We start from the raw sequence: 24,992 nt of genomic DNA on the forward strand, positions 1-24,992 counted from the left end.
TAATCCAAAATGTTTCCTTTCAGTCAGAGGGAAATAGATTACTATGGTAACATGATTAAGCAAGTAAATTATTAAATGCATTGGACACAGAAAGACTGAGGGCACAGCTTCATTTCCCTGATATTGTATCACCATTTTCTCTTTTCCAATATTTTTGTGTATTGTCTGTTACCATGACAACCCCAAAAATAAAATGTTCATGTTTCACAGATGGTCAACCATTCCATCCCTTACCTGCACGCAAATGTTACTTCGTCTCTTATAAGCTTAATGGGAAATTGGTATTTGTTTTTGGATGTTTTAATTGATTAAATTAAACAACTTAACTATACTTGTCTACTTCAAGTAATAATGTGAAACAACATAGTCCAAACCCGTGTCTATAACTTAAATACCTAAATAGGGTTAATAAGTGTGCATTACATTATAATATGTACTGACTTTAACAGAAATCGGAGTCTTGGTTTAATACAGACTGCCATTTTAAAGTGGCCATATGGATGAAGATTGGGTATATATTTGGGATTTTTAATTTATAAAAATTGTTATCATGGCATCTTACTTGAAATCAATGTGAAACAACATATGCCATGTACTTGTTTATTAACCCAACAACTAAAAAAATGAGTAAAACGTTTGTTATTAAACTTACAATAACATATATTTTACACGTTTATCAGTCTTTTGCAATTTATTGAGTTACAAAGGACATGGATATGTTGGTTCACAATGAGTTTTCAAATAAGACGCCATCATAAAATCATTTTATAAATTAAAAATCCAAGATATATACCCAATCCTCATCAATATGGCCACTTTAATGCATGCATTCAAAAAGTTCAAACTGTCGTCAGAAAATTATATGTTTTAGTACATTAGGAAACTACAGACGCATGCTCAGACTAGACATGACGTCGTGATTAGTTATAAAAAAAATCCAAAATGAATACCTCTTTCTCATTCATAGTACTTCTTGAATATATCAATCAGCCGTCCAAAGCATTGTCATCGATTTTAATGACCATGAAGTGTTACTGAATAAGCTAAGTATATTTGTACAATCAAGAATATGTCTTTTATGAAGTGGTAGCAACTGCACCGACCTCCTTTATTATTGAAACTGATGCCTAAACCAACATTGGTAGGATTGTGAGCTTTGTATGTAAAGACAGGGGATGATACCTTTACCCAAATTAGAATAATCATGACCCAAAGCGTTCGATGACGTCATAGATTGTGATATGCTTTGAGCCGTGACAATTGTACAATTTGTAGCACTTTTCATTGAAAATTATGACGTCAAGGACTCAGACCATTAATTTGATAACGTGATCTGATCTAAGAACAATCACACATTTCGTGTTGACCACATTGTTTATGTACATGTAAAAAACCGCGTACGACGCCATAGCAACAGATCATGATTAGTCTCACTTCTCCCAGTGCATGATAACCTGTTTACTTGCTAGTGCAGTGAACGAGTGCAGTTGAGTCACAGATCCAGTGAGCGCACAGGTTAAGTGTGTGAACGTGTTTATAAAACATCACGTGAGTCAGTCTTACCCAATGAGAGTGTTTACATCGTCGACAAGATACACTAAATAGAGATGGCTACCAAAATCACCAAGTACGTGTTTATATGTGTTTAGTATGTCACGTTGAAACTTCAAAGCATACGTACACTGTCGTGATTGCAACAATGCGAAAATACAGAAAAAATGGGATTCTGGATCGGGTAACATTAACAATATTAATTTAACAAAATTGTACAGCTATTGGTTACCAAATAGCTATGGTATAAGTGCGTGCCATCTTGCAATTGGTTTATTAGATGTGATCATTTCATTCCAGTGTGCTAGTTCTTCTCCCTGGGCATCAGGACCTAGAAGTACACGACCTAAAACCTGTAAATATAGAAGGGGAAACAAATCATAATCTATTGGCTTTGAAAACAACAGTTTTAACTTTGTTCAAGAAAACTCAATCCATTCCAAGTTAAAATCAAGGGAAAAAAATTGAGATCAGGTATCACCATAAAGAATGAAAATTTTGAAATCGTGGTCAAAATTATATGAAAGTTAACCCATCTTAGAATCCAATATGGCCGGCAAATACTACAGGTTACTGTAATACAGATTGCCCATGAAAATGTACAAGACGGTGTACTTCTAAATATTACATTTTCAGGAAAATTGGTCCCCAAGGCGCCTCCTACCTTGATAAGAAGTTAACATCAAATCTTGAATAGTGTTGAATAAGAATCAAGATTACATTTTCCCTGTGTGACTCAATACAATGACATTTTGCTGGTGAAACTATTAAACATAACTGCGTTGCTATGGGACTTGGGAGAAAATGATCCTCAAAGCGTGGGATTGTGGATAGTGGTTGGGAAGCCATTCACAGCAAGATACTCGGTTATGCTTCTATAACAATTATTTTACCTAAAGCCATACATGTAATCATCTTGATAGGAAACACATATCAACTGGAAGGGTATCATTTAAACATACTCATATGTGATTTTTAAACAGCAATTGTTTGGGCATATCGTGTTAAAAAACAACCCTCGGGCTGGAGCTCTGTATTTTGTAAAATGCTTTCGAATTCACAAGGCTGCATCAATCAAGGTATATATGTATCAGATTACTTTTGACTCCTTCAAAACTGAGAGACATTTTCAAACAAGTCTAGTACTGGAAAGGAGAATGCCGACATTTGAACTTATTTCCAAAGCTTAGATTTGTCAGATAATTAACTGACAATCAATCATTTGTGTGCAAGCTGATATAAACTATAAAGAACTATGATAAAGGCAATTATGGATGCAAATTGGGAAAAATTCCAATCACAATATCTGAACCCGTAAAGATAGATTAATCGCATGATAGGCTGTAATTGCAGTATGTGTACCTTTGAGAATATCAATTTCAAATTGTATACTCACATTTTTCATAATTATATATATATATATATATATATATATATATATATATATATATATATATATATATATATATATATAGTTTTACGCTCTGCCACCGCGGTATAGAGCACTGTCTTAGCAGATTGATACTCACCGAGTTATATATATATATATATATATATATATATATATATATATATATATATATATATATATATATATATATATATATATATATATGTGTGTGTGTGTGTGTGTGTGTGTGTGTGTGTATGTGTATGTATCTCCATATATATATATACAGTCTCGTTGATTAACTATGACTATAAAATCAGTTTTTCCATCAAGCAGCTAGTTCTAGTCTGACAATACAAGATAGCGTTTCATGTGTATGATGGCACCAAAACATTTAAAAACGTCGACAGCTAAGGGTTGAATATAGTCTAATTTTAATTGCTAAATATAGGAACTGGAAACGCTTACAAGTACACAAACAATGGACGACATTATATTCTCACAGCTTTAAAATGGCGGGAAGTGCAATTTAGTTGTGGAAAATTGCGGAGGCTGTAAGAAGTCCTAATGATCAATTTACACAACCGTTATTTGCTTCAAAAATCTCTTGGATACGTAATGGCTAATCGAGAGACTGTGTCGAGGTGATTTCAAACTATTTTTTTTGTCGTATTTCTTATCTCATTTCTTTCCTTGTATATAAAAAACACCCCGTTTTTGTAGTAAAATGTAATTTTTTTAGGGAAACAGATGAAATGTGAAGGTGGTATTGTTATATTATACATAGATATGCTCATATTCCTTATGAATTGACAATTCTAGGAATGCAATCACAACAACATTATGCCCGTTTTAATATATGCGATTCAGAAAAAAAAAACAGACAAAATGTTCGTTTGGTTTGGTTAGCCTACAATTTCATACACTGGATAATGCCTGCATCATCTTTAATGCCATAATCTTGTTTGAGAGAGTGTGCAAAAATCATTCAGGAGTAAAAAAACCAAAACATAACCACACCCTAGATTAGCTAGCTCTCCATTTACTGACTATTCGGAAGACGTTGTCAACCCTACCAAAAGGCGCCATCAGATACAGTGGATTTTTGAGTGAAACAACTCGAAAGTCATGTAGCATACGTTCTTTATAGTCAAGATGACCTTACCTCGTTTTGCCCAAGTCTATTTTCATGCATGATGTGAAATTCCAAATACAAGTGTTTTAGAAAGTCTTGGCCAACACTAAATACTAATGCTTCATTAAATACTGGATTTATAGTGTGATGCTTGGTTGAAGTCTTCTTCTTTTTCAGCCGTTTTCCCGAGTAAAATATTGATACCTTGACGTACGGGTCTGTGAATAAAATTTGAATAAATTATTAAACACGTAACATCAGGAATAGGCTATACTACAGTATGCAAATCCTCCATATTGCATGGTGAATCATGGGAAATGGTGCTCGTCATTCATTATATTGTTCACGTTACATTGTTGGCAGCCGTACATGAGCCAGTCTTGATTATTCAGACCTCTGTAGGGGGAATTTTCTTCGTATCAACCTAGAATAGGTGTTACCTATGACAACACAGAATCTCCACACAGCAGTTTGCGTATTAGAAGTCTTGGTTTGGATTGCAAATTGTCTATTGACGTATGTTAGGTAATAGAAGTGTTGTTGAATTCCTTGAACATTTATGTTCGTAGGTAATGATTTGCAATTCCCCATTCGTTGTGATGAAAGTATGCGTGCCTTGCTTCGACAATAAGGGAGTTAAAACCCTGAGGGTAAAATAAATTTGATTTGACGCGTAAGTAGGCTATAATGTCAAACGTGCAGATTACGTGAGTATAACCCACACCGTACAGCAGCCGACTTCTCTTGAGGGTTATGAGCGTTTCTTAGAGGACACATCTCGGTCTTGTTAGTGCCAAAAATCCAACTTATTTTGATAGCTAAACATTAAAAAAGGGAATAAAACTAAACATTCGACAACAAATTGGGAGAAGTTGTTGCTATGGTAATGCACTTGAGTGGACAGTATCTCTGAATTGTGCAATTTACCGTTAACGACGTGATTACTTACTGTTCAGTCAAAAAACAAACCAAACATGCCGAGGTAACTTGATAGTAATAATATCAAACATTTCAAATACATAACTTAAATACTGTAAATATGTTTAGAAGATTACTTGTTTACCCTCCTTCCCCTTATAAGTTCTGCCCCCGTCTATTTGGCTGTATTGTTCGGTCTGTCCGACTCCCTGAAATTATGCCTGTATTTCCATCTGTTGACCTTGTAAATGTTGCTTTTCTGTTGTTTTGTGTTACTTAAAATAGTATTTGTAAGTTCCACGTCGTATTATGTCTCCCCAAGGGTGTCTATCACCATTTGTGGGTGGTATTTTGGCAGCTATAACCATTGGTCTTTATAGTTTCGACGGAGAAACACTGACGAGCACCTGACCATAAATGTACTCGTCAGTTGATAAATGGATGTCCAATAACTATAGTAACACGAATTGTCTCGCGTCGTGTTTTTCCTGACAATATACTTAAAAGGTCCCATGTGTTACGGTCTACACTACGGTACATATAAACCACATCAAGTCCACAACAAAAGTCGTTAGTTTTTTCACCACATTCATGTAGGCTACACATTTGAAAAGAGCGTCAATGGCGTTATAGCACAACTGTATTTGGCTGTTGCTACATGTATGGGCATGGTATTGGTGCTAGACATATTTGGTTACATTTTGGGATTTCATTATTCACTTACCTACCCATCCCAGGTTTCATCTTTGCAATATGCATAATCATTTCAGTGTTGCGAAGGGCGTGGTCATGGTTGCTAAGGCCAGTTGTGTCAAAATGGGTTTGAGCAATAACTGCAGAATAACACCCCGAGAAACATTCCCACCAAGTTTCAGCCCCATTTATCATGTAGTTTTGAAGATTTAATTTTTTGACCAAAATTTAGATTTTTAGACCTAATTTGCATATCGCCAATGGAATCATCATGTTGTGAATACACCTTCATCTACACATCTCCATATGCATCGCCAAATCAGTCTGCTGTGTACTTTTGGAATTATAGAATTTTGACCAAAAAAGATACACTTTTACACCTAATTTGCATATCATTGAAAGGATCCATCATGTCATGAACAATTCTGAATCTAAACACCCCTTAGAACGCTCCCACCAAATTCCAGCTCCATTTGCTCAATAGTTTTAGAATCATAGATCATAATGTCATTAACAATTCTTAATATAAACACCCCTAAGAATGTTCCCACCAAATTTCAGACTGATTTGCCCAATAATTTTTGAGTTTAACTTTTTTGACCAAATATCAAATCTTTTGACCCAAAACGCAAATCGTTGATGCGATCATTTTCATTTTGAATAATTTCCAACTACACTCCAAAAGTAATGACCCTACCAAATACCAAGGCAATCGGTTGAGTGGTTTTTGAGTTCAAGTCATCCACACACACACACACACACAAACATACATAAGGACAGACACACAGACACCACACCATACCTATAGCACTTCATTAGTTCAGTTATAACTCGAGACTGAAATCGACATCCCTACCAAATATCAAAATATTCTTCCAAGTGGCTTTTGACTTTTAAGTTTTCTTTAAGTTTTAGTCAACCACAGATAGGCAGACAGACAGATGGAGAAGACTCTTTATCATGTCTGTAGCATGAATGGATCTGTTGTAATCATAGACAGTGTCTGTTTTAATTCAGCTTTGCTAAAAACGGTATTTCCAAGCAATCTCAGCAGAGGTTAATATGATTGATGCCATTGACATTGAGATGTGAATTAGCCCGTAAAAGATTTAATGATTGCATGACATCAATAAAACAATAACATTCATTTTTAGGCAAAGCATTTTCTCACACCAAGAATAACCCTTTTTGACCCAAAATGCACATATCTGATGCAATCATTTTTATTTGAACAATTTCCCATCTACACGCCCTAAGTAATGGCCAAATACCAAAGCAATCGGTCTGGCGGTTTTTTACTTTAAGTTGTTTACACACACACACACACACACACACACACACACACACACACACACACACACACACATTTCACCATGGCTATAGCACTACTGAACCTCAGTTCGGTTGTGCTAAAAACTAAAAAAAAAAGAGAAAAACAAAATCTCTGCTTTGGTGTTTGTTTCTGCACTTACGAAGTTACACATTTCGTGTGATGTGGGAGGCAACAAGTGGGTGACAATCTTTAAATAGTCTGGGTTTCTCAACGGCCATGGCATTTACGTTTCATATCGCGTAGCCGTAGAGACAATAATCTGCCTCCAGCTAGTTGCACGATGTGCCGCTCGAACAGAAACCTTAAATCACCAGGCAAGAAAATATCCTTCAAATAACATGTTGAATACACTTTCTAATGTTGACTGTAAGTTTTCGGGTAGAATGAAGTACGTTGGGCGCACGCGTATACTTAAACTTTCAAACTGACACGTTAGAAAGTTTTAGATCACTTGGAAATGCTGCTGGTCACATGTGAGGGAGTTTAATATGTGACTTTCCTATCATGCAAATAAAATAATTAGTATTGTCATAGTAATTATCAGATCTTGCCAATGCCAGTTGGGAGAAGTTTTGCTGTAAATACACGATTGCCCTAGTGTTCGACTAACGGTAAAAATGTCATTTTCCCGCCAAATATCAACAAAACAATATTACCTGACGTCATTTTCCTTTCATCAACTGGACGAATATTTCTAGCTTTCAATACAACGACCGTAAGACGCTCTGCGCTTGGTAGATATGCTAATGAGAACATGACATCGCCAATGTCCGGCCTTTCACGGACCTAGAATGAAAATAAGATTAGAGAAAAAATTTGTTGACGCAGACGATAATTTTGTTTCAATGATGAACTGAGCTATATGCATTGCTGAATACACTGAAAAGAGTATACTGTGAATGGAGTTTAAAGTGATAAACACTGATATACACACTGACAGCAGCTAGAAAATAACACGATAGAATAATCCCGCCAAAATATTAAGAACAAATGTCATTAAAAAAAATTGTGTTTCAGTTTAGAATCATAGATGAAATATTCCTTGATAAATTATTAGTGTCATGTTTGAGTTTAGTGTGACGAGAATAACCTATTTCCTCTTTGCTTTAATAGTGATCGGTGACAAAATTAGGTTGCTCTGACAGCACACAAAATTTAGTTTGGCATATAAATTGTCTGTTCATTTTGATTTGGGTCGTTAAAAAAGCTTTCTTCTTGGTAAACCGCTAATATAATTATTGGTCAGACTATCATGTCCATTTTTTGCATTTGATGCAATGTTATTATATTTGTGGTTTTTATCCCATTCGCCTGTTTTGCAATAATTCATAAGCTCTCTCATTCTATAAATCATGTATATGTGTATATCCCTTTATGCTCCCACCCACTCATTGATTTGTTCAGTTGCAGATCTACAAAGTCATCCATATGACCATTCGTATATATGTTTTCATTCATTCATTCATTCATTCATTCATTCATTCATTCATTCATTCATTCATTCATTCATCAATTCATTCATTCATTCATACATTCATTCAATTCATTCGTTCGTTCATTCATTCATTCATTCATTCATTCATTCATTCATTCATTCATTCATTCATTCATTCATTCATTCATTCATTCATTCATTCATTCATTCATTCATTCATTCATTGACTGACCGCCCACTCACTCACTTATTCAGTTAGTCACTAACTTCAATCTTTATCTGTTTACCAAATGTCAGAGTTCTGTCTCAATTTACAAGTTCTCTAACTCTTGTAAGTGATAATTTGTTAAAACGATCCCTGTAGTAATTGTTACAACGGACGTTTTAAGCATTATGCTATTCCGCTAGTATCTTAATGTTTATGCCTACGCACAAGTCCTCATTATATGAACAAAACAAAACCGCCAACGCAACCCTGAACAGATCGAACATACCACTCGTAACCACGGACTTAGAGTATCATTGTGAGCGTGAATCAAACTTTAGGAAAATTGTCTACTCTCATCCGCCTCCGATGCGATAAACCCACTGAGGGAACTATACAATTCAAAATGTACAGAATACACTGTAGAATACAGTTTGGTTAGAGTGTATACATGTAACACAAATCAGGTTGTCAATACTTTGAGGACCGTGTTCGAAGTAGTCTAACCGTGACTTCGAATCTCAGGATCTCTCTTCACACCGTCTAGCGCAATGGGAATTCATGAAACAAAAGTTGTTAATGCCAATGAGTAAACACCCAACTGTCAGATCATGACGATACTTATACATTGTTTACATCATACAGACAAATGCACCATATTTGGACAATATGTAACTGCTCCCAATAAACATTAACTTATCATTTGGGCAGAATTCTGTGATTGGTTAATAAAGACATGATAATGAGTGAGTGGCTGGCTTCATTTGAATATTAAATGTACGTCATCTCAAGACCTCATTCAACTAGACGTGAGAAGAGATTTGAAACCACGGATAGCCTCTAGACTACAGGGGGTTCGTGTCTATACTGTTAATCATAGACCGATAATATAAGATCTGTAATAAACAAAACAAGCATGTCAATCATCATGACACTTATAAAATAGTAAACCTCAATATGTGGCACAAAGCTATACAATAAAACGAGAAGCATCTCGTACGTGTTCTCGCGCGTCTGCATGACTTCGACACTACATACATTAGATTCGACGTCTATTCCGCATCGTTTTCATTCCGGGCTTGTGTCGACTTCAGATTAGGTGCATGAGAATTTCGACGTCTATCCCAGGCCTAACAACTAAAGTTTATATTAGTTTACGTATGTGTACAGTGTACTAGTGAGCCGCGCGCGATGTAATGTTCTATTCGTCTACGCGTGGACATATTTAGCGCTATGGTTGTATTTACCTGCTTTAAGTTCGTTATACTTTTTTAAAGCTTTTTTTCACTTAATATACAATAAAATGTCTCAATCACAAAATAGATACGAACTCCTGTGCTCTGGACTATGTAAGAAGTATCGATCGCATATGAATCTACGGTGGAACTATGTCGTGCGTAGATAAGAGCACCTGCTGAGGGTTCGGTGTACAATGTTGACATTAAACGACCTTACAAAAGTCGAATATCACTGAAAATAACTTCTACGACTTAATATCCTGAGTGGCAAGATCGCCAATCATTTTCTTCGGGAAGAATACGTAATTAGTCGGAGAAGTTGATATCACCTGAGGACTTCCTGGTACCTCGTCTTGGTTTAGTATTAGAGAGTTGTCGCTACTTCTTTTTTTCAATGAGACGAAAATGTAACAACGATCAATCGCATTTAATCTGGAGATGACACATTTTAACATTTTAAAGACCACTACTTGAGTAACATTTTTACGCTGTCAAATAAAATTAACATATCTATGTAGGCGGGTAAGTGGGCAGGCAGAGCAGGTAGGTAAGTAGGTTGGCAGGAGTGTGTGTGTGTGTGTGTGTGTGTGTGTGTGTGTGTGTGTGTGTGTGTGTGTGTCTGTCTGTCTGTCTGTCTGTCTGCGTGTGTGCGTGTGTATGTATGTATGTATGTATGTATGTATGTATGTATGTATGTATGTACGGACGGACGGACGTACGTACGTACGTACTTATGGATGGATGGATGGATGGATGGATGTATGTATGTATGTATGTATGTATGTATGTATGTATGTATGTATGTATGTATGTATGTATGTGAAAAGCTAAAGGGTGTAATAGTAAACGTTCAGTGTGGCACAGAGAATTGACGTCAGATATCATTGATTTTTGAACTAATATAAAGCATCCACACATGAAATTGAAGAAATTGAGATAAGCGTATATCACTATATGTTTAAGATCACCCAAATCCCAATCACGTATAGTAAATCCATCTAGTCGACAATAGTTTGAATGTGGAATAAAAATTCGTTGCCTTAGGCATGTTTGATATCAATTATTTTTAGGAAGTGGGCGATGACTTTGAAGACTGATGAGCGGAAACGAAAGTATCAATTCTAATTTGATTTTGGATGTCTGTTTGAAAATTTAGTAGATATACTGCAGCCTGCATTATTAACCATCTCAGTAACACAATATGAGGTGTAGGTTCAGTCAATATGACAACATTTTGAAATTGGTGTAGTGTTTCTGCTGATGAAAGGTAATATTTTATTGATTTCATGAAATTGAGGTCTCCTTTCTTGTAATATTGTCAGAATATGCGTAGTTAATTGTTGTGTAAGATGATAAGAAGAATATTGCGATTCGTTATCATTGTATATATATATATATATATATCAATTGTATGATAGACAAGCCTTCATTGCAAACATAGCCCCAACTGATGTGTTTTATGGCAAAGTTATTGTCACAGTGCAAATTTGAATGTTGTCGCGGTGTCTGTTGGGGTTAATAAAAGCTCTTAGCCTTTGAAGTGTATACGTATTATTAGGAGAAAGCACGTTAAACGATAAACTAGTAGATGAAGGATATTATAATATGGGTTAAGTGAACTAATGTGAAATGGACTTCCTCTTTGATTACATCCCAGGGGCTACTCTGTGTGAAATGATACATGGAGGCCCCACTGAGACCCCCAAATCTAAACAAGAAGGAGACTCTATTCTCATACCAACCGTATCGCCCAAAATATATACTATACGGGTCTACGACACATGCGCTATACAGATGGCAGTTCATATAATGAAATAGCTCAAAATCTCAAAATAATTGTTTTCGAGAAATAACATCTTACTCTTGGCATTATTAGAATTAGTTTTGAAAATTATAGACATATTCTATGCTAAAATTGAAATATAATATACTGTCCCAGTTGGGCAGGGTTTTCCAAAGTCTACCGGATCGACCAGGTCCAGAAAGGTATACCCTTTCTCATACCTAATAAGCACAAAAACAACCCACCCCTTTCCAGAGGACCCTTCCAGTATGATCATCTAGGGGAGTTGCATAACATAACAAACATTGCCTCTAACTTCTTTCAATTGAACTCTCTTTCTCAATTCGTAAAAGAAAGATCAAGAACAACAGAAACGAACAGGCATTTCTACATGAAATGTTATTTCAACTGATAAATACCTTTCTGACATGTGAACAGACTATGATGTTCAATCCATTCAAAGTGTTATCACCATAATGCATGTAGTCCATACTATTTTTCACGGTTATCAAGTTTAATATGATGAATGACGTCATTTACTAATGGTTATTAATCAATTATTTAACTGTGCTAGACATTTCAAGTGTATGAATGATTCGACGAGATCTTATTTTCACTAGATACTTAGACTATGTTTACCTTATGTATAACGCCTAGCTTGTAAGTTTAATTTAATTGCGAAATGCAATAAAACAAACGACAGCCAAATTTATTGTACATACATACATACATACATACATACATACATACATACATACATACATACATACATACATACATACATACATACATACATACATACATACATACATACATACATACAGACACAAAATCGCTGATTAACATTCACTCTAAAATGTCAAATCTGGTGTGTTGACTGGCAATTTGATTTCCAGACCTTTCTCGTTTGTGACTGACATTGTCCTAGATGTGCATAGTCACATTTGTTATTCATTGTTGGAATCAAATCCAACACTTTGAATAATGTTAAGAAATTGAAAAGGAATGTATTTTGCGTTGAGGGTGTTTAATATACGGACTAGTTGATCACTAAAGACAATTGTTTTAGCCCTTCTATGTCCCTGTATTGGGCCAAGTTATATAAGTTGGAACATATGGCAGTATAACGCAGAATAAGGTATAAGTTTTCATATGGTTGAACTTTACGATCTTTCGCTTCATGCATTGGCTCAGAAAATGGCCATGCATTTTTAATATTGTAATTTTGGCTGTGCATAAGGGTATATATTTACACAGTGCATGAGAAATGATAAGATACATAATAATTCCCAGTGGAACGGAGATTATTTCTTTATCTCGGTTTACTGAGTATATTCTTTAATATCAATAGTCTCTCAACAAGAATTTGGGGACAGTTTTAGAGTAAACCAGGCTACAAATAAAGGATTAGCTATTGGCATGGGCTACAGTGTCTGTACACACTTCTGCCACAGACAGACAGACAGACGAGTAGGTGGTGGAACCAGTATGTCTAATGAAAGCGACAATACAACCGCCTTTCCGTGAAACGTGAAGAAGGACAACATTTACTAAATAGCAAAAACACACATACCAAACTAGAACAGAAAAAACGGAAGAAAACATATCTAGGACATAAAAGTTGGCATGTTTAAGGCACTAGTCCTACTGTGTTGTATTTCATATTCCACAATGCTTGTCATAAGATCTGCAATATGGAAATTTCTCCATCCAATCAGGTTGTTGGTCAGTGGGATATACTATCAATCAATCAAAATAATTTGTAGAGCGCCAAAATCCAGGCAAAGTTCTGTTCAGGGGCGCTGGATGGTTAATCCACACCGTAGGCTTTTCAAAACAAATGTGTCTTCAGTTTTCTTTTGAAACAAAAGTATACTAGTATGATTGTTCAAATGATTGTTCAAATGAAGTCATTATGTAAATGAACATGTCACGTGCATCAATTACATTAACAAACAAATGATGTAGGTCACAGTCTCCATCAATCTGATGAAAATTATTCCTATGAAGTGTACACTTCGCGATTTCCTTTTAGCTGTTATGTTTACTGTCGTTTGTTCTTTTGTGAGCGCTCGTTACATACATCTGACACAACACCATGGGCGTTCACACGTACTAACGGGTAGCGCCAATCAGAATCTGTATTACAATATATACACTCAACTTCGAAATTGAAAGAAAGAGAACCACCAAACAATAACGATAACGTTGTTGTCTGTACTCTGTGCTCATGCTCTTTTCGAACATGGCGCTCTGAAATACTGTACCCATATGTTCAGACACATTACGTATTCTCATTCGTTGAGTGAATTCAGTAAGCACCGAGATTTGGTACGGAAACGCCTATGGTGTTGTATCAGATGTATGTAACGAGCGCTCACAAAAGAACAAACGACAATAAATGTAACAGCCAAAAAGAAATCGCGAAGTGTACACTACATCGGATTTTAATCAGATTGAGTGTCAATGTAATGCAGCACCAACAACACTGTAAGGATTACCTCTCTGTGGTTCCTGGTAAATGTGGCGACAGGAAGAGAGACGACTTGTGATCAAAGGAAATTGGAACACGCAATCATGTAAATTTGAATTCTGTGAACACTTTTTTGGGTGTGGTGAAAATATCAGCTTTTACAAATCTTTTGACAAGCTCAGTTCAATATGAGATACAATGGAGTACCACAATCGCCGTAAACAGGTTATTTACAAGAGAAATACACACTAACAAAAATACCCCATACTTTTACATTTTCGTGGAAAAAACACATTAAAGTTAAATTAGATGCTTAAAATTTTAAAATGTGTAATATTACAAAATGCTACACAATTCACATTGACATTTATTCCTCCCCCACATGTAAAATCCAAATTAAAGTTGATATGTATATCTTGTTAATACTCTGATAACAACTCGTTAATTTGGTGGATTCTTTCAAGTCAAAAGTAAAACAAATCTTGTTATTCACATTTCAAGTTGGCGGGAAAGCCCTTGGTTATGATGGTCAAAGTTTGCGTTTACTAATAAAATTGTGTTTCGTATAATTCTCTGGAGATACTACTATCTTGAAGTTGGTTATACGAAAGATCGATCGTGCCTCATCATTTGACGATAACGTGACGCTTTGGTCGTTTCTATGGAAACTAAATTACAATACAACAAATATCAATATGCCATGATCCGAAGGTTTACCAAAAAGTGTGTTGTATGGTTTTGATGAGGTATAGAATGTATCTATACAAGATTTTTTGCATTGATCTAATAACCTTTAATGCCATTGTTTATGATCTTGTTTAAATATTTATCAATTTTTATGATCATCGCTGAAAATAGTATATAAGATGACATTTGAAGGTAATATAATTGGAGGAAACATACAACGCTTGAGATCACTTCTCACCATGTGACGTAATGATGACGCGCTATCATGACGCATGGATGGTAGAGTGGTATTTACAAAATAGGTATGCAAATTGGACATGATTAATGAGCCATTAAAAAAGTACTTACGACTTCTCGGCGTTCTTCAACAGGCTTAATTTCTTTCCACAATTCCAGTTTTTCACTTAGGTCTATGTTTGTTAAAGGAAGTGTTACTAAACCTATACATTCATCCCGCGAAAACTGGTCAAAGTCGTAAAGTTCTATTTTCACAATTTGGTGACGCAAGTCGGCTTCAGTAACCTCGAAGACAAAGCTTTCTTTAAACTCTGGATCTAATGTTTTCCGATGTACTTTACTCTGCATGGTTTTAGTTGAACTAGGTATAACAGACACTTTACAATAAGGGTCAGAGGTTCCACTAAAGTCACGTGGCTGAAGTTCCCGCGCTTCGATCAGACGAACAGTGAGTAAAGTCATCTCTTGATTGTATTTCAGTGAAAAGTTCATCATCCCGATTCCCTGTCCGTGAGAACCCGTCGATTCAGTAGACCCCTGCCGACTCTGAGGACCCTGCAATACAAACATTCATAGAAAATTAAAGTATACATGTTAGGCTGCATTTAATGCCTGACTTTACATTTTTTTGATAAAGCTGAAAACATCAGTGTCAAAAAGCAATCACCAGTAACAGCGTAAGAAACATAGACTACCGGTAAATCTACTATTAAATATGCACCAGCTGCATCAGGATTTTTTTTAAATAAAATATCTTATTTAATTCAATTTTGGTTCCGCACTCAAACATCAGCGACCCACTAAATGAATCAAGATGGTTGGTTGTCTGATCAAAAAAAAATAATAACTCACTGCAGTTACAGCCTGTGCAGGTTTACGATTATCAGTGACTGTGAATACGTAATGAACTCATTTGCATATTAACGTAACGTGTCTGTATGATACTGTATTGTAATCTACTTGAAAAATCGTACATACTACGACAGCTTGTACCAAGTAACATATATATAAATGAAGAATATTAAAAAGTAAATTCAATCAGATCATTTCATAAATTGCCTAGCCTATCATTCATAAGTTATTTATATGTACAATGTAAGATTTGTATATGAAATTATTATCGAGGATGACGAATCTGCCAGGAACGGTCATGCAATTGCAACAGTGAAAAGGAACGTATGTATCTGGGGTGTGTCACTCCCATTGGTCTCACTGCTGTGATGTTCACACTTGGCTAGTGATGTGTAAAAGGCAAAGACAAAGACATCAACTTCAGAAATTTAGCTACGTTTAGGCCTTATCAACAATTCTATTTTACTATGACACTCTATTCTACTATGATGACTAGTGACCATATGTGAAAATCTGTAATACTTAAAATCATACAGAAAGATAACTCATAAATTATAAATATCAATGTTTGTCACAAATTTTAATATGCATACACATATATAAAATAAATATTATACAAATATATATATATATATATATATATATATATATATATATATATATATATATATATATATATATATATATATATATATATATACAGTGTGTGTGCCATGACTATACACAATGTGTTCATGTGCTCTCCATCGAAGAACCACATTCAAATCTAAGACATTAAAAACAATACAAAAATATCAGATTAAGTGAAAGGAAATCAAACATACACCCCATCCTACACAATAATACGTACCGATTTAGTATACATTTTTGATGAAGGGTCAATTTCCCTTGGGTCTAGACTCACAGTCATCGATTTTCGTCTTGTTTGCCGTGGACTAATACTTGGCTGTGGTTGTTCAACTGTGAAGCTGTCCGTGCTGACAGGCGTCGTTGGCGCTGAAGTGGAAATTTCAAGAAGGATAATATAGACCGTCAACATAGTTTTAAAATAAAGTGATTTATTGAATATATCAGTCTATAATAATGGTGTAGGATTTCTGGTGATTTGTATGACTTTGAGGTTTTATGTAAAGTTTTATGATGGCCTTGAGACTAAACATCACATTGCATATCAATGCCACTGACAACAGTGCTTTGAAGAGATTTTTACACTTCTATGCCTGTTCGTTAGTCGATGTAATTTCCCGTGAGTCATTTGATCGCTGGATTATATTGTTCATTACCTAAATTCTTGAATAGAAGACAGTCATACTTGAAGGGTTTCCATTTAAAAAATACAAATAAATATCGTGCCTTCTCTTTTTCTCCTTTTACCGTCAGTTTGTCTTGCTTTCTGTCTCTCCCTACCGCCTACTCTTCCCCTCTGTCTGTCTCTCTCTAGCCCTCACTCGTTCACTGTCTCCCGGCCCCTCCTCTGTCGTCGATGTCTGTCCAAGAGTCACTGTGTGTATATCAGTACTTGGGTCGGTCTCTGTCTCTCGCTCTCTCCCTCCCTCTCCCCTCCCCCTCTCTCTGTCTCTCTGTGTCTGTCTGTCTGTCTGTCTGTCTGTCTGTCTGTCTGTCTCTCTCTCTCTCTCTCTCTCTCTCTCTCTCTCTCTCTCTCTCTCTCTCTCTCTCTCTCTCTCTCTCTCTCTCTCTCTCTCTCTCTCTCTCTCTCTCTCTCTCTCTCTCTCTCTTGTCAGTGTCCGTTCGATAGTCTATGTGCAAGTGTGGTATGATATCTCTCTCACTTTCAATCTCAGTTTCGAAATTTAACTTAATTCCTTAGAGACTCCTTTACAAAATATCCAGATAGCATTATATTTCTGACACACTATGACCTTTCAACTCGTCTACCATAAATCATATCACAGGTATTTTGAGATCAATAGAAATCAACCACTCATCAAATCACGCGTGCGCAATGAACGATGTGAGTAATCCTTAAACAAGCTTTGCATCTTAAAATATTTGGGCTAATTTAAGAAAATGCAATTACATTTCCATACTACATTTTCAGGGTGAAGGAATACTAATACTGTAACTCTGAAATAATTCAAAAATATTTCAACGTTGTAAATCATTTTAAACTATTAGTGTATTTTACTTATTATTTTCATTATCATGGTTTTAGATCTGCGCATAAAAATGTGTTAATCAGTCACAAATTTTATATGCAAGTATGCCTTGCAATTGATCGTGTGTATTGCTAAGCTAACAACAGGAATTAATTACAAAAATCGATAAACATACAAAAAGGGTATGCATATATGCCCAGCAACAAGACCACGCCCATGGTAACAGCCAAATGATGGTGTATATTGCAAATATAAAAATATGGATGGTTAGGCAAGTGGGTAAACATCCAAAAATGAATGCACATATGCCTAGCAACATGCCCATGATGTCATTTTCCGGATCCACAATTTGTGACGAGACTTCAAATTTTCGCGATTTTATTTAATTTTTTTTCGAATACGTAAAAAAATGTTTAGGATGGGCAGTGAAAAACTAGGTGGGGGTCTTGTAACCGGAACCAAACCTTTTTAGGCCTTAATGTACCAGAGCAATCAGCTATATGTTGAGTATTGTTTATCATCTTTTCTTTTCGAAATAATCACGGCGTTAAACCTTTACCTTCTGAGGCTGATTTGGCAAAAATAGTCCTGTAAATCATAGACGATTATTGTTGATGATAACAAAAAGTAACCGGCATATACTTTACTTGTTCTTGTGGACATACAATACTTTTTGAAAATTAGCAAATTGTTCTGTGACAATTTAGAAACATTACTGAGTTAAGCCGCATCCTTACCAGAAGGCATGTTGGTTTTCACATGAAATGACGATTTGAGAAATCGTTTGGTGCCTTCAAATTTGTTGTGGTATACTTCCCCGGTTCAAGTCGCAATTATACAAGACCCGGGGCAGCGTGGAAAGCTCCCTGGTAAGCCTTTAAATCACGTATAACGAACCAGCAAGAGCAAGGATCACTGCATGACCTTTTGTCGTGACAGGATCTGTTAAATGCAAAAGTTCAAAAATAACAGTGACGGGATCCATGAATTGAATTAATACGTTTACAATGACACGGCCCTATCACTTCGCTCCAGGGTAATTGTATACATTTTCATGATATTTTAGACTAAGTCTTACTGAACCGTCGAAAAATATCAATTATCATAAATTTACTAATAATTTTTGTTTGCACTGATGTGCATCCATACTAGTGGTGCAATACTTAAAACATTATTGCACAACTGTATGCAAATAATATGCAAATGAGCGTGCGATCGTTCCTTGTACACCAAATCGCGTGATCGCACAGTCATGATTTTTTCGGAAATTTGCTCTTTCGGAAAAACATATGACAAAACCCCATGTCAGAGATATTTTGCACTCGTGCACGCGTGCTGACAGTCTTTTTTGCCGCGCTTTCACTCCCTACAGTCCTAAGACTACGGCCGCAGAGTACATCACAGGCACTTGTGAAAATACCCGAAGTACGCCACACTCGTCTTGGAGGTCTGCCATGTTATTTGTATTTTTAGAGAGCGGTGGTTACTCTTCGTTTTAGCCTAGTTACACATTACTCGACCCAAGGCCCACGAACATTCTCCATTCGCTATGATCGCCATCAAATTTAAATACAAAGGTAATTCTCAATCATATCATTTACATAAATGAATACTACGTAGCCTCGGAATATGCACTAGATAATAAATGTTGTGGCAGATATACATTTGTAAACACTAGAGCGACGTTTTGCTTATACAAATATCTGGCATCTTATACCTTATTCGAAGAGTTTGAACGTAGAGCCGAGTGAAGCCGGGCATCGAAATAATGTTAGCCAGAAGGCGGATACCACACTTTATACCACATTTACGATTAGTGTTGTTTCTCGACACATGTAGAGAAACTAAGGGTTTCACGTGCGTACACACTCAGATGCCCAATATGACTGGTTTACTGTTAAATTTTTAATAACATCGACATTCTTTCAATAAATAATTACTGCGAAATATTAAATGATAGATCGTTTGTTTTTTAGTCGCTTTTGCATTTATAATCATAAGTCACCAAGGTAACCGTGTCTTTTCTTTGATTTTGATTTCCGGATGTCATGACAACTATCAGACCAAGATGATTACTACAGGGAGTCAAGGACAGGATTCAATCGGAAACTCATCAAAAGATGTAATATTCTTCTCAGAGGGCTGACTAAACCCACGACTAACAAGATTATGCCTGGAGTTATGAAACAACCAACCTGTATGTGATCTACCAACATGTATCTGTGGTTCTTTTGTGATCGCCTCACAAAGATCTTCTGTCAAATAGAATTTGGTATGTTTATCGCTACTGTCAATTATCCTAATGATGTGTATACAAAGTGTAGCAAGGGTCACAATATTCTGATTCTTCAGTAACTTACTGAGTGACCGGCCGACAGAATACGAGAAGCGCAAGGCTATTCTCGAGAGATCTAATAAAGCCACAATATCATCTCGTGCTATTAAAAATCCGTGAAGACATCTTGTGATTTTACGGCGATTTACTAGGAGTCAAACGTATGACCCCGATGAATAACTAACTTTCCCGTGTCGACTCTGAAATTTAAATTTTGAATCTGAATTTTGTTTGATTTTAGTTTAATTAAAGATTACGATGGAGGAAATTTTGATAAAATAACAATCGTGTGATTATGGTTATTGCAAATTACACTTCTGATATGACCTACTACTGTCAGTTAGACCTATGAATTTATTGGCAACGTGAATAGTAAAGACGGTAACAGTTAACAATGCCACCTGTTGTCTTTTAATACATCATTTTCACTTGAATCAGCTCAATTTTGGTAAGCATTATAAATTATCGGAACCACATGCATTTCCAATTTTAGCTTTAACAAAGAAATCATCGAATATTCACAGGCTTCATATACACTGTCGGAGACGAATGCACACGTATACTTTCTGTATGTATGTATGTATGTATGTATGTATGTATGTATGTATGTATGTATGTATGTATGTATGTATGTACATGTATGTATGTATGTATGTATGTATGTATGTATGAATGTATGTATGAATGTGTGTGTGTGTGTGTGTCTGTCTGTGTGTGTGTGTGAGTGTGTGTGTGTGTGTGTGTGTGTGTGTGTGTGTGTGTGTGTGTGTGTGTGTGTGTGTGTGTGTGTGTGCAGACAACGTAGCATACTTTGAAAACATTTCCCAGAATCTAATATTTTCACAAGGTATGTATATAGTAATGTTATGAAAAACAAGTTTTGTTGGGCAGGCAGGAGTCTTTTAAAAGATTTCTTAATTAATTGGGACGTATCAAAAATACCTGTGCTGTGATTATTTTCATTTGAGCAATTTGAACAATGAATGCAAACCAGTCGAGACTAGAACTGAGACCACCTGTTGATCTCCCAGAATGGAACTGGAACCGAGGTTTAAGTTCGTCTCTGTTTATTTCTGAGGCCATTCTAGTTTCACACTTGAATTGTCCTCAGGAGAAGTTTTCACCAAATTGAAATGAGCAGAAAATTACGCTCTTCAAGTCGTATAATGGCTGGTCGTACTGGATAGTGGACAGGATATTATTTATATTATTTACGTGTTTGCGTAACAATTACAGATAATATCAGCCCTGGCTTTGAAAGTAAATTTATCCTCTGTCATAATTTAGATCGAAGTTTAATTTCCCGCCAATTAGATCAGATTTGATTATGAGTGCAAGGTAATCGAACGCCCATCAAAACGTCGGAGCAAAATTTAGCGTCCAATATGTTTCACAATACAAGTAACAATGAAAGTGATACTAGGTAATTTTCCCAGTACAAAGAAAGCATCTATATCCTCGCTAACAACGCTTCATCATCTCCGATAAATTGCATTTATCACCTGTCAAAATCTGTCTCTCAAGGGGTGACCTCAGCAAGACTCGTCCGTTCGTTTGATTGCATTTTGAGATTTTAGGAAGGATTTCAAAATCTTGTAAACATTTTGGCTTAAAAAGTAAAACATTTTTGATGAATGTGACTTTTAGTCCAAAAAGGTCAAAGGGGCGTTAACTGTTAGAACCTGTATCATCACTCTTTTAATATTGGCGCCAAATTTAATGACCGTCTTTTGAGCAAGAAAAATTACATTTATGATGAATGAATATATTTTGGCGGTAAGATTTTGCTGAAACTATTGAGCAGTAATTCTATACCTCTGGTCGATGAGTTGAATTATTAAGGCCACGTTGATACACCTACTCAAAAATGGCGTTGTAGCACAACTGTACAGTTTACGTGTCATTTTTTTTAAATGTTTATCTACACCAAAATTGTACTGTTGGTATGGGCAGTATCTTCATTACTGGATCTACTATGTCAAGCTTTTTCTACGTTTATTCATTTGCCTAACCATCCATGTTATTTTTGCGATATACATCACCAATTTCCCTTGTCGTGTCGCTAGGCATATGTGCATTCATTTTTGGATGTTTATCCACTTGCCTAACCACCCCTATTTTTATCTTTGCAATATACACCATCCTTTGGCTGTTACCATGGGCGTGGTCTTGTTGCTGGGCATATACGCATATATTTTTGTATGTTTATCGATGTGTAATTAATGCCTATTGTTAGCTTACAATGCACACGATCAATCGGCTGTTGCTGTGGGCGTGGTCTTGTTGCAAGGCTTGACATTTACAATAACAGTTTATTATTCTGATGATAGATTTATTGGATTAGTCCTGAACGTATTCATTACCAAAATATCCTGAAAAATCATCGACGGTTTAGTATTAAAGATTGGGCGACGCTAGGAATTAATCTGGTATTAAACGTGTCCATTTCAAGAATGTGATAAACGGACAAGCCTTATGGATGGGGTCAATGACCAGGTGCCCAGTTCAATAATACTCTTCCGAGTCGTTACCGAGCAAGGTTGCTTCAAAAATGTCCTCGTCAAAATCATTTAAACAAATGTCATCAAAATTATTTCAGTAAAAATGTTAACTTCAACTAATCTAATTAGCTAACATTTTACACTTTGATTTCAATCATGATATGTTGTTGTTGTCAGTTGTTATATGAATTGAAAATATACAACGAAAATCATGACACCTGAAGCACACCATCGTCTAGTTCGACAAATATCATATCCACATTGCTACATTTTATCGTCTGGCCAGACAAATATCTTAAAGATGTTACTAAATAGATGTTATTGTCTGGCTCTACAAAAACAATATTAACATATCCACGTGTTATCGTCTGGAATTACAGGAATTTCAGTACAATTTACATTTCAGTTAATTGACTGTCTCAACAATGTCAGAATGAATGCATGATTCACATGTTATCCTTGTACATTTAACTGATAATGGTAGCCCACCTTCTGCGCAAAGAAAGTACAGCCATGTTTGTTAAGATGTATGTCGCGCCAGGCAATCAACGAGGCATTGTTGATAAGATTTTTGTCCAGCCAGGCAACGTTTTGTTTTAGCTTTCTTGATTTTCGCTGTACATATAAAGACTAGCCTGAAAAATCCAAGCGTTGTTCCCGCTTATATAATACGCTCAATCGTAGCAAGTGGCTTCATAAGCGGACCATAGACCTGTGGGGAGACTACGAGCGCACCATAGACTGGATATTTCAGACTAGATAAACAGACTTACTTCTTGGTATTATGAAGTCCTTACTAATAGGTTCAACAGGTTCCGGTGTAACAAGTTCTGGCGGACTCATTTCTCTGCATGAAATAAAAGTGTTCACACATAAAACTCGGTTACTATTTTCGTGTAATATAGTTTTTGAAAGTGACAGTGGTTAGTAACAACCGAACAATTATAGAGTGACAAGGATACGAACCAATTTTTCGATCATTTCACCTTTTAGACATGTTCATGTATTTTCATTAAAGGGAGACACCACTTCAGGAAATAAAGGCATTTTCGTAAATGTTGGGTTCTGGAGAGTCGTTCTATATTTCACATCACATAAATTTCGCGCGATTGCCAAGAAACATCAAATTAAATCTTCTATAACAATCTTAGCAGTGATCCAGTGTTGCCTCACAAGTCAACATGCATGCATATGTATTACGTAAACAAGAAATCTTCATGACTCCTAAGTGTTTGATATCTTGAGACGTATGGTCATAAATATATATTGTTCATCTAATGCATATACACGCCTGTTAACTCCCATGATGCAACACTAGACCACTGCTAGAACAATGCCTGTATCTAAAATTCAATTTGGTATTTTTTGACAATCTCGCGAAAATTTTTCTGACGTTAAACCTAGAAAGGACTCTTCAGAACCCAAAGTTTATGAAAATGCCTTTATTTCCTGAAATACAACTTCATGAACAGAATCTGGGGGCGTAAAACTTGAGAATTGTAATTAAAATGAGTAAAAACATATCAAGATTTTGTTATACGAAAAGAACATACGAGGATTTGAAGCAATCTTGATGAAATTTCACTTTTGACATAAATAGTTTCACAAAATGATGCAACATGAAAAATCAATCTATTATGTAATTAAATTGCATCGTTTGGAGATTGGAAATTATGTGATTGATTAGCAATGGAATTTTTATTATGTAAAGCTATTTAGTAGGAATGTGATACTCCCTCTCTACATCGAAAAATATGTAACTGTCTCCACATACATACATACATACATACATACATACATACATACATACATACATACATACATACATACATACATACATACATACATACATACATACATACATTAAAAGATAGATCGATAAATGGATGTATGGATGGATGGATGGATTGATAGGTAGATGGATATGTGGGTGCGCATGTGAGTCAGTAGATAGATAGATAGATAGATAGATAGATAGATAGATAGATAGATAGATAGATAGATAGATAGATAGATAGATAGATAGATAGATAGATAATTAGATAGAGGCACTAACACGCACACTCATACAAATTGAAGCACACGCACGCACACACACACACACACACA

At 35.7% G+C, this 24,992-nt stretch overlaps 1 protein-coding gene across 1 annotated transcript in view; it reads right to left on the reverse strand.

Annotated features, from left to right (window-relative positions):
• Positions 1-1,790: 1,790 nt before the first annotated feature.
• LOC144440538 (synaptotagmin-5-like) overlaps positions 1,791-24,992 on the reverse strand; it is a 24,205-nt gene continuing 1,003 nt past the window's right edge. The window contains exons 2-7 of the mRNA XM_078129914.1: positions 23,657-23,730; positions 16,781-16,926; positions 15,190-15,633; positions 7,677-7,806; positions 4,107-4,294; positions 1,791-1,904 (exon numbers count right to left, since the gene is read on the reverse strand). Coding sequence (XP_077986040.1) covers positions 1,791-1,904; positions 4,107-4,294; positions 7,677-7,806; positions 15,190-15,633; positions 16,781-16,926; positions 23,657-23,730 — 1,096 coding nt within the window. The remainder of the gene's footprint in view (positions 1,905-4,106; positions 4,295-7,676; positions 7,807-15,189; positions 15,634-16,780; positions 16,927-23,656; positions 23,731-24,992) is intronic.

Source organism: Glandiceps talaboti, chromosome 10 (assembly GCF_964340395.1).
Source record: "Glandiceps talaboti chromosome 10, keGlaTala1.1, whole genome shotgun sequence".
NCBI classification, from domain to species: Eukaryota; Metazoa; Hemichordata; class Enteropneusta; family Spengelidae; genus Glandiceps; species Glandiceps talaboti.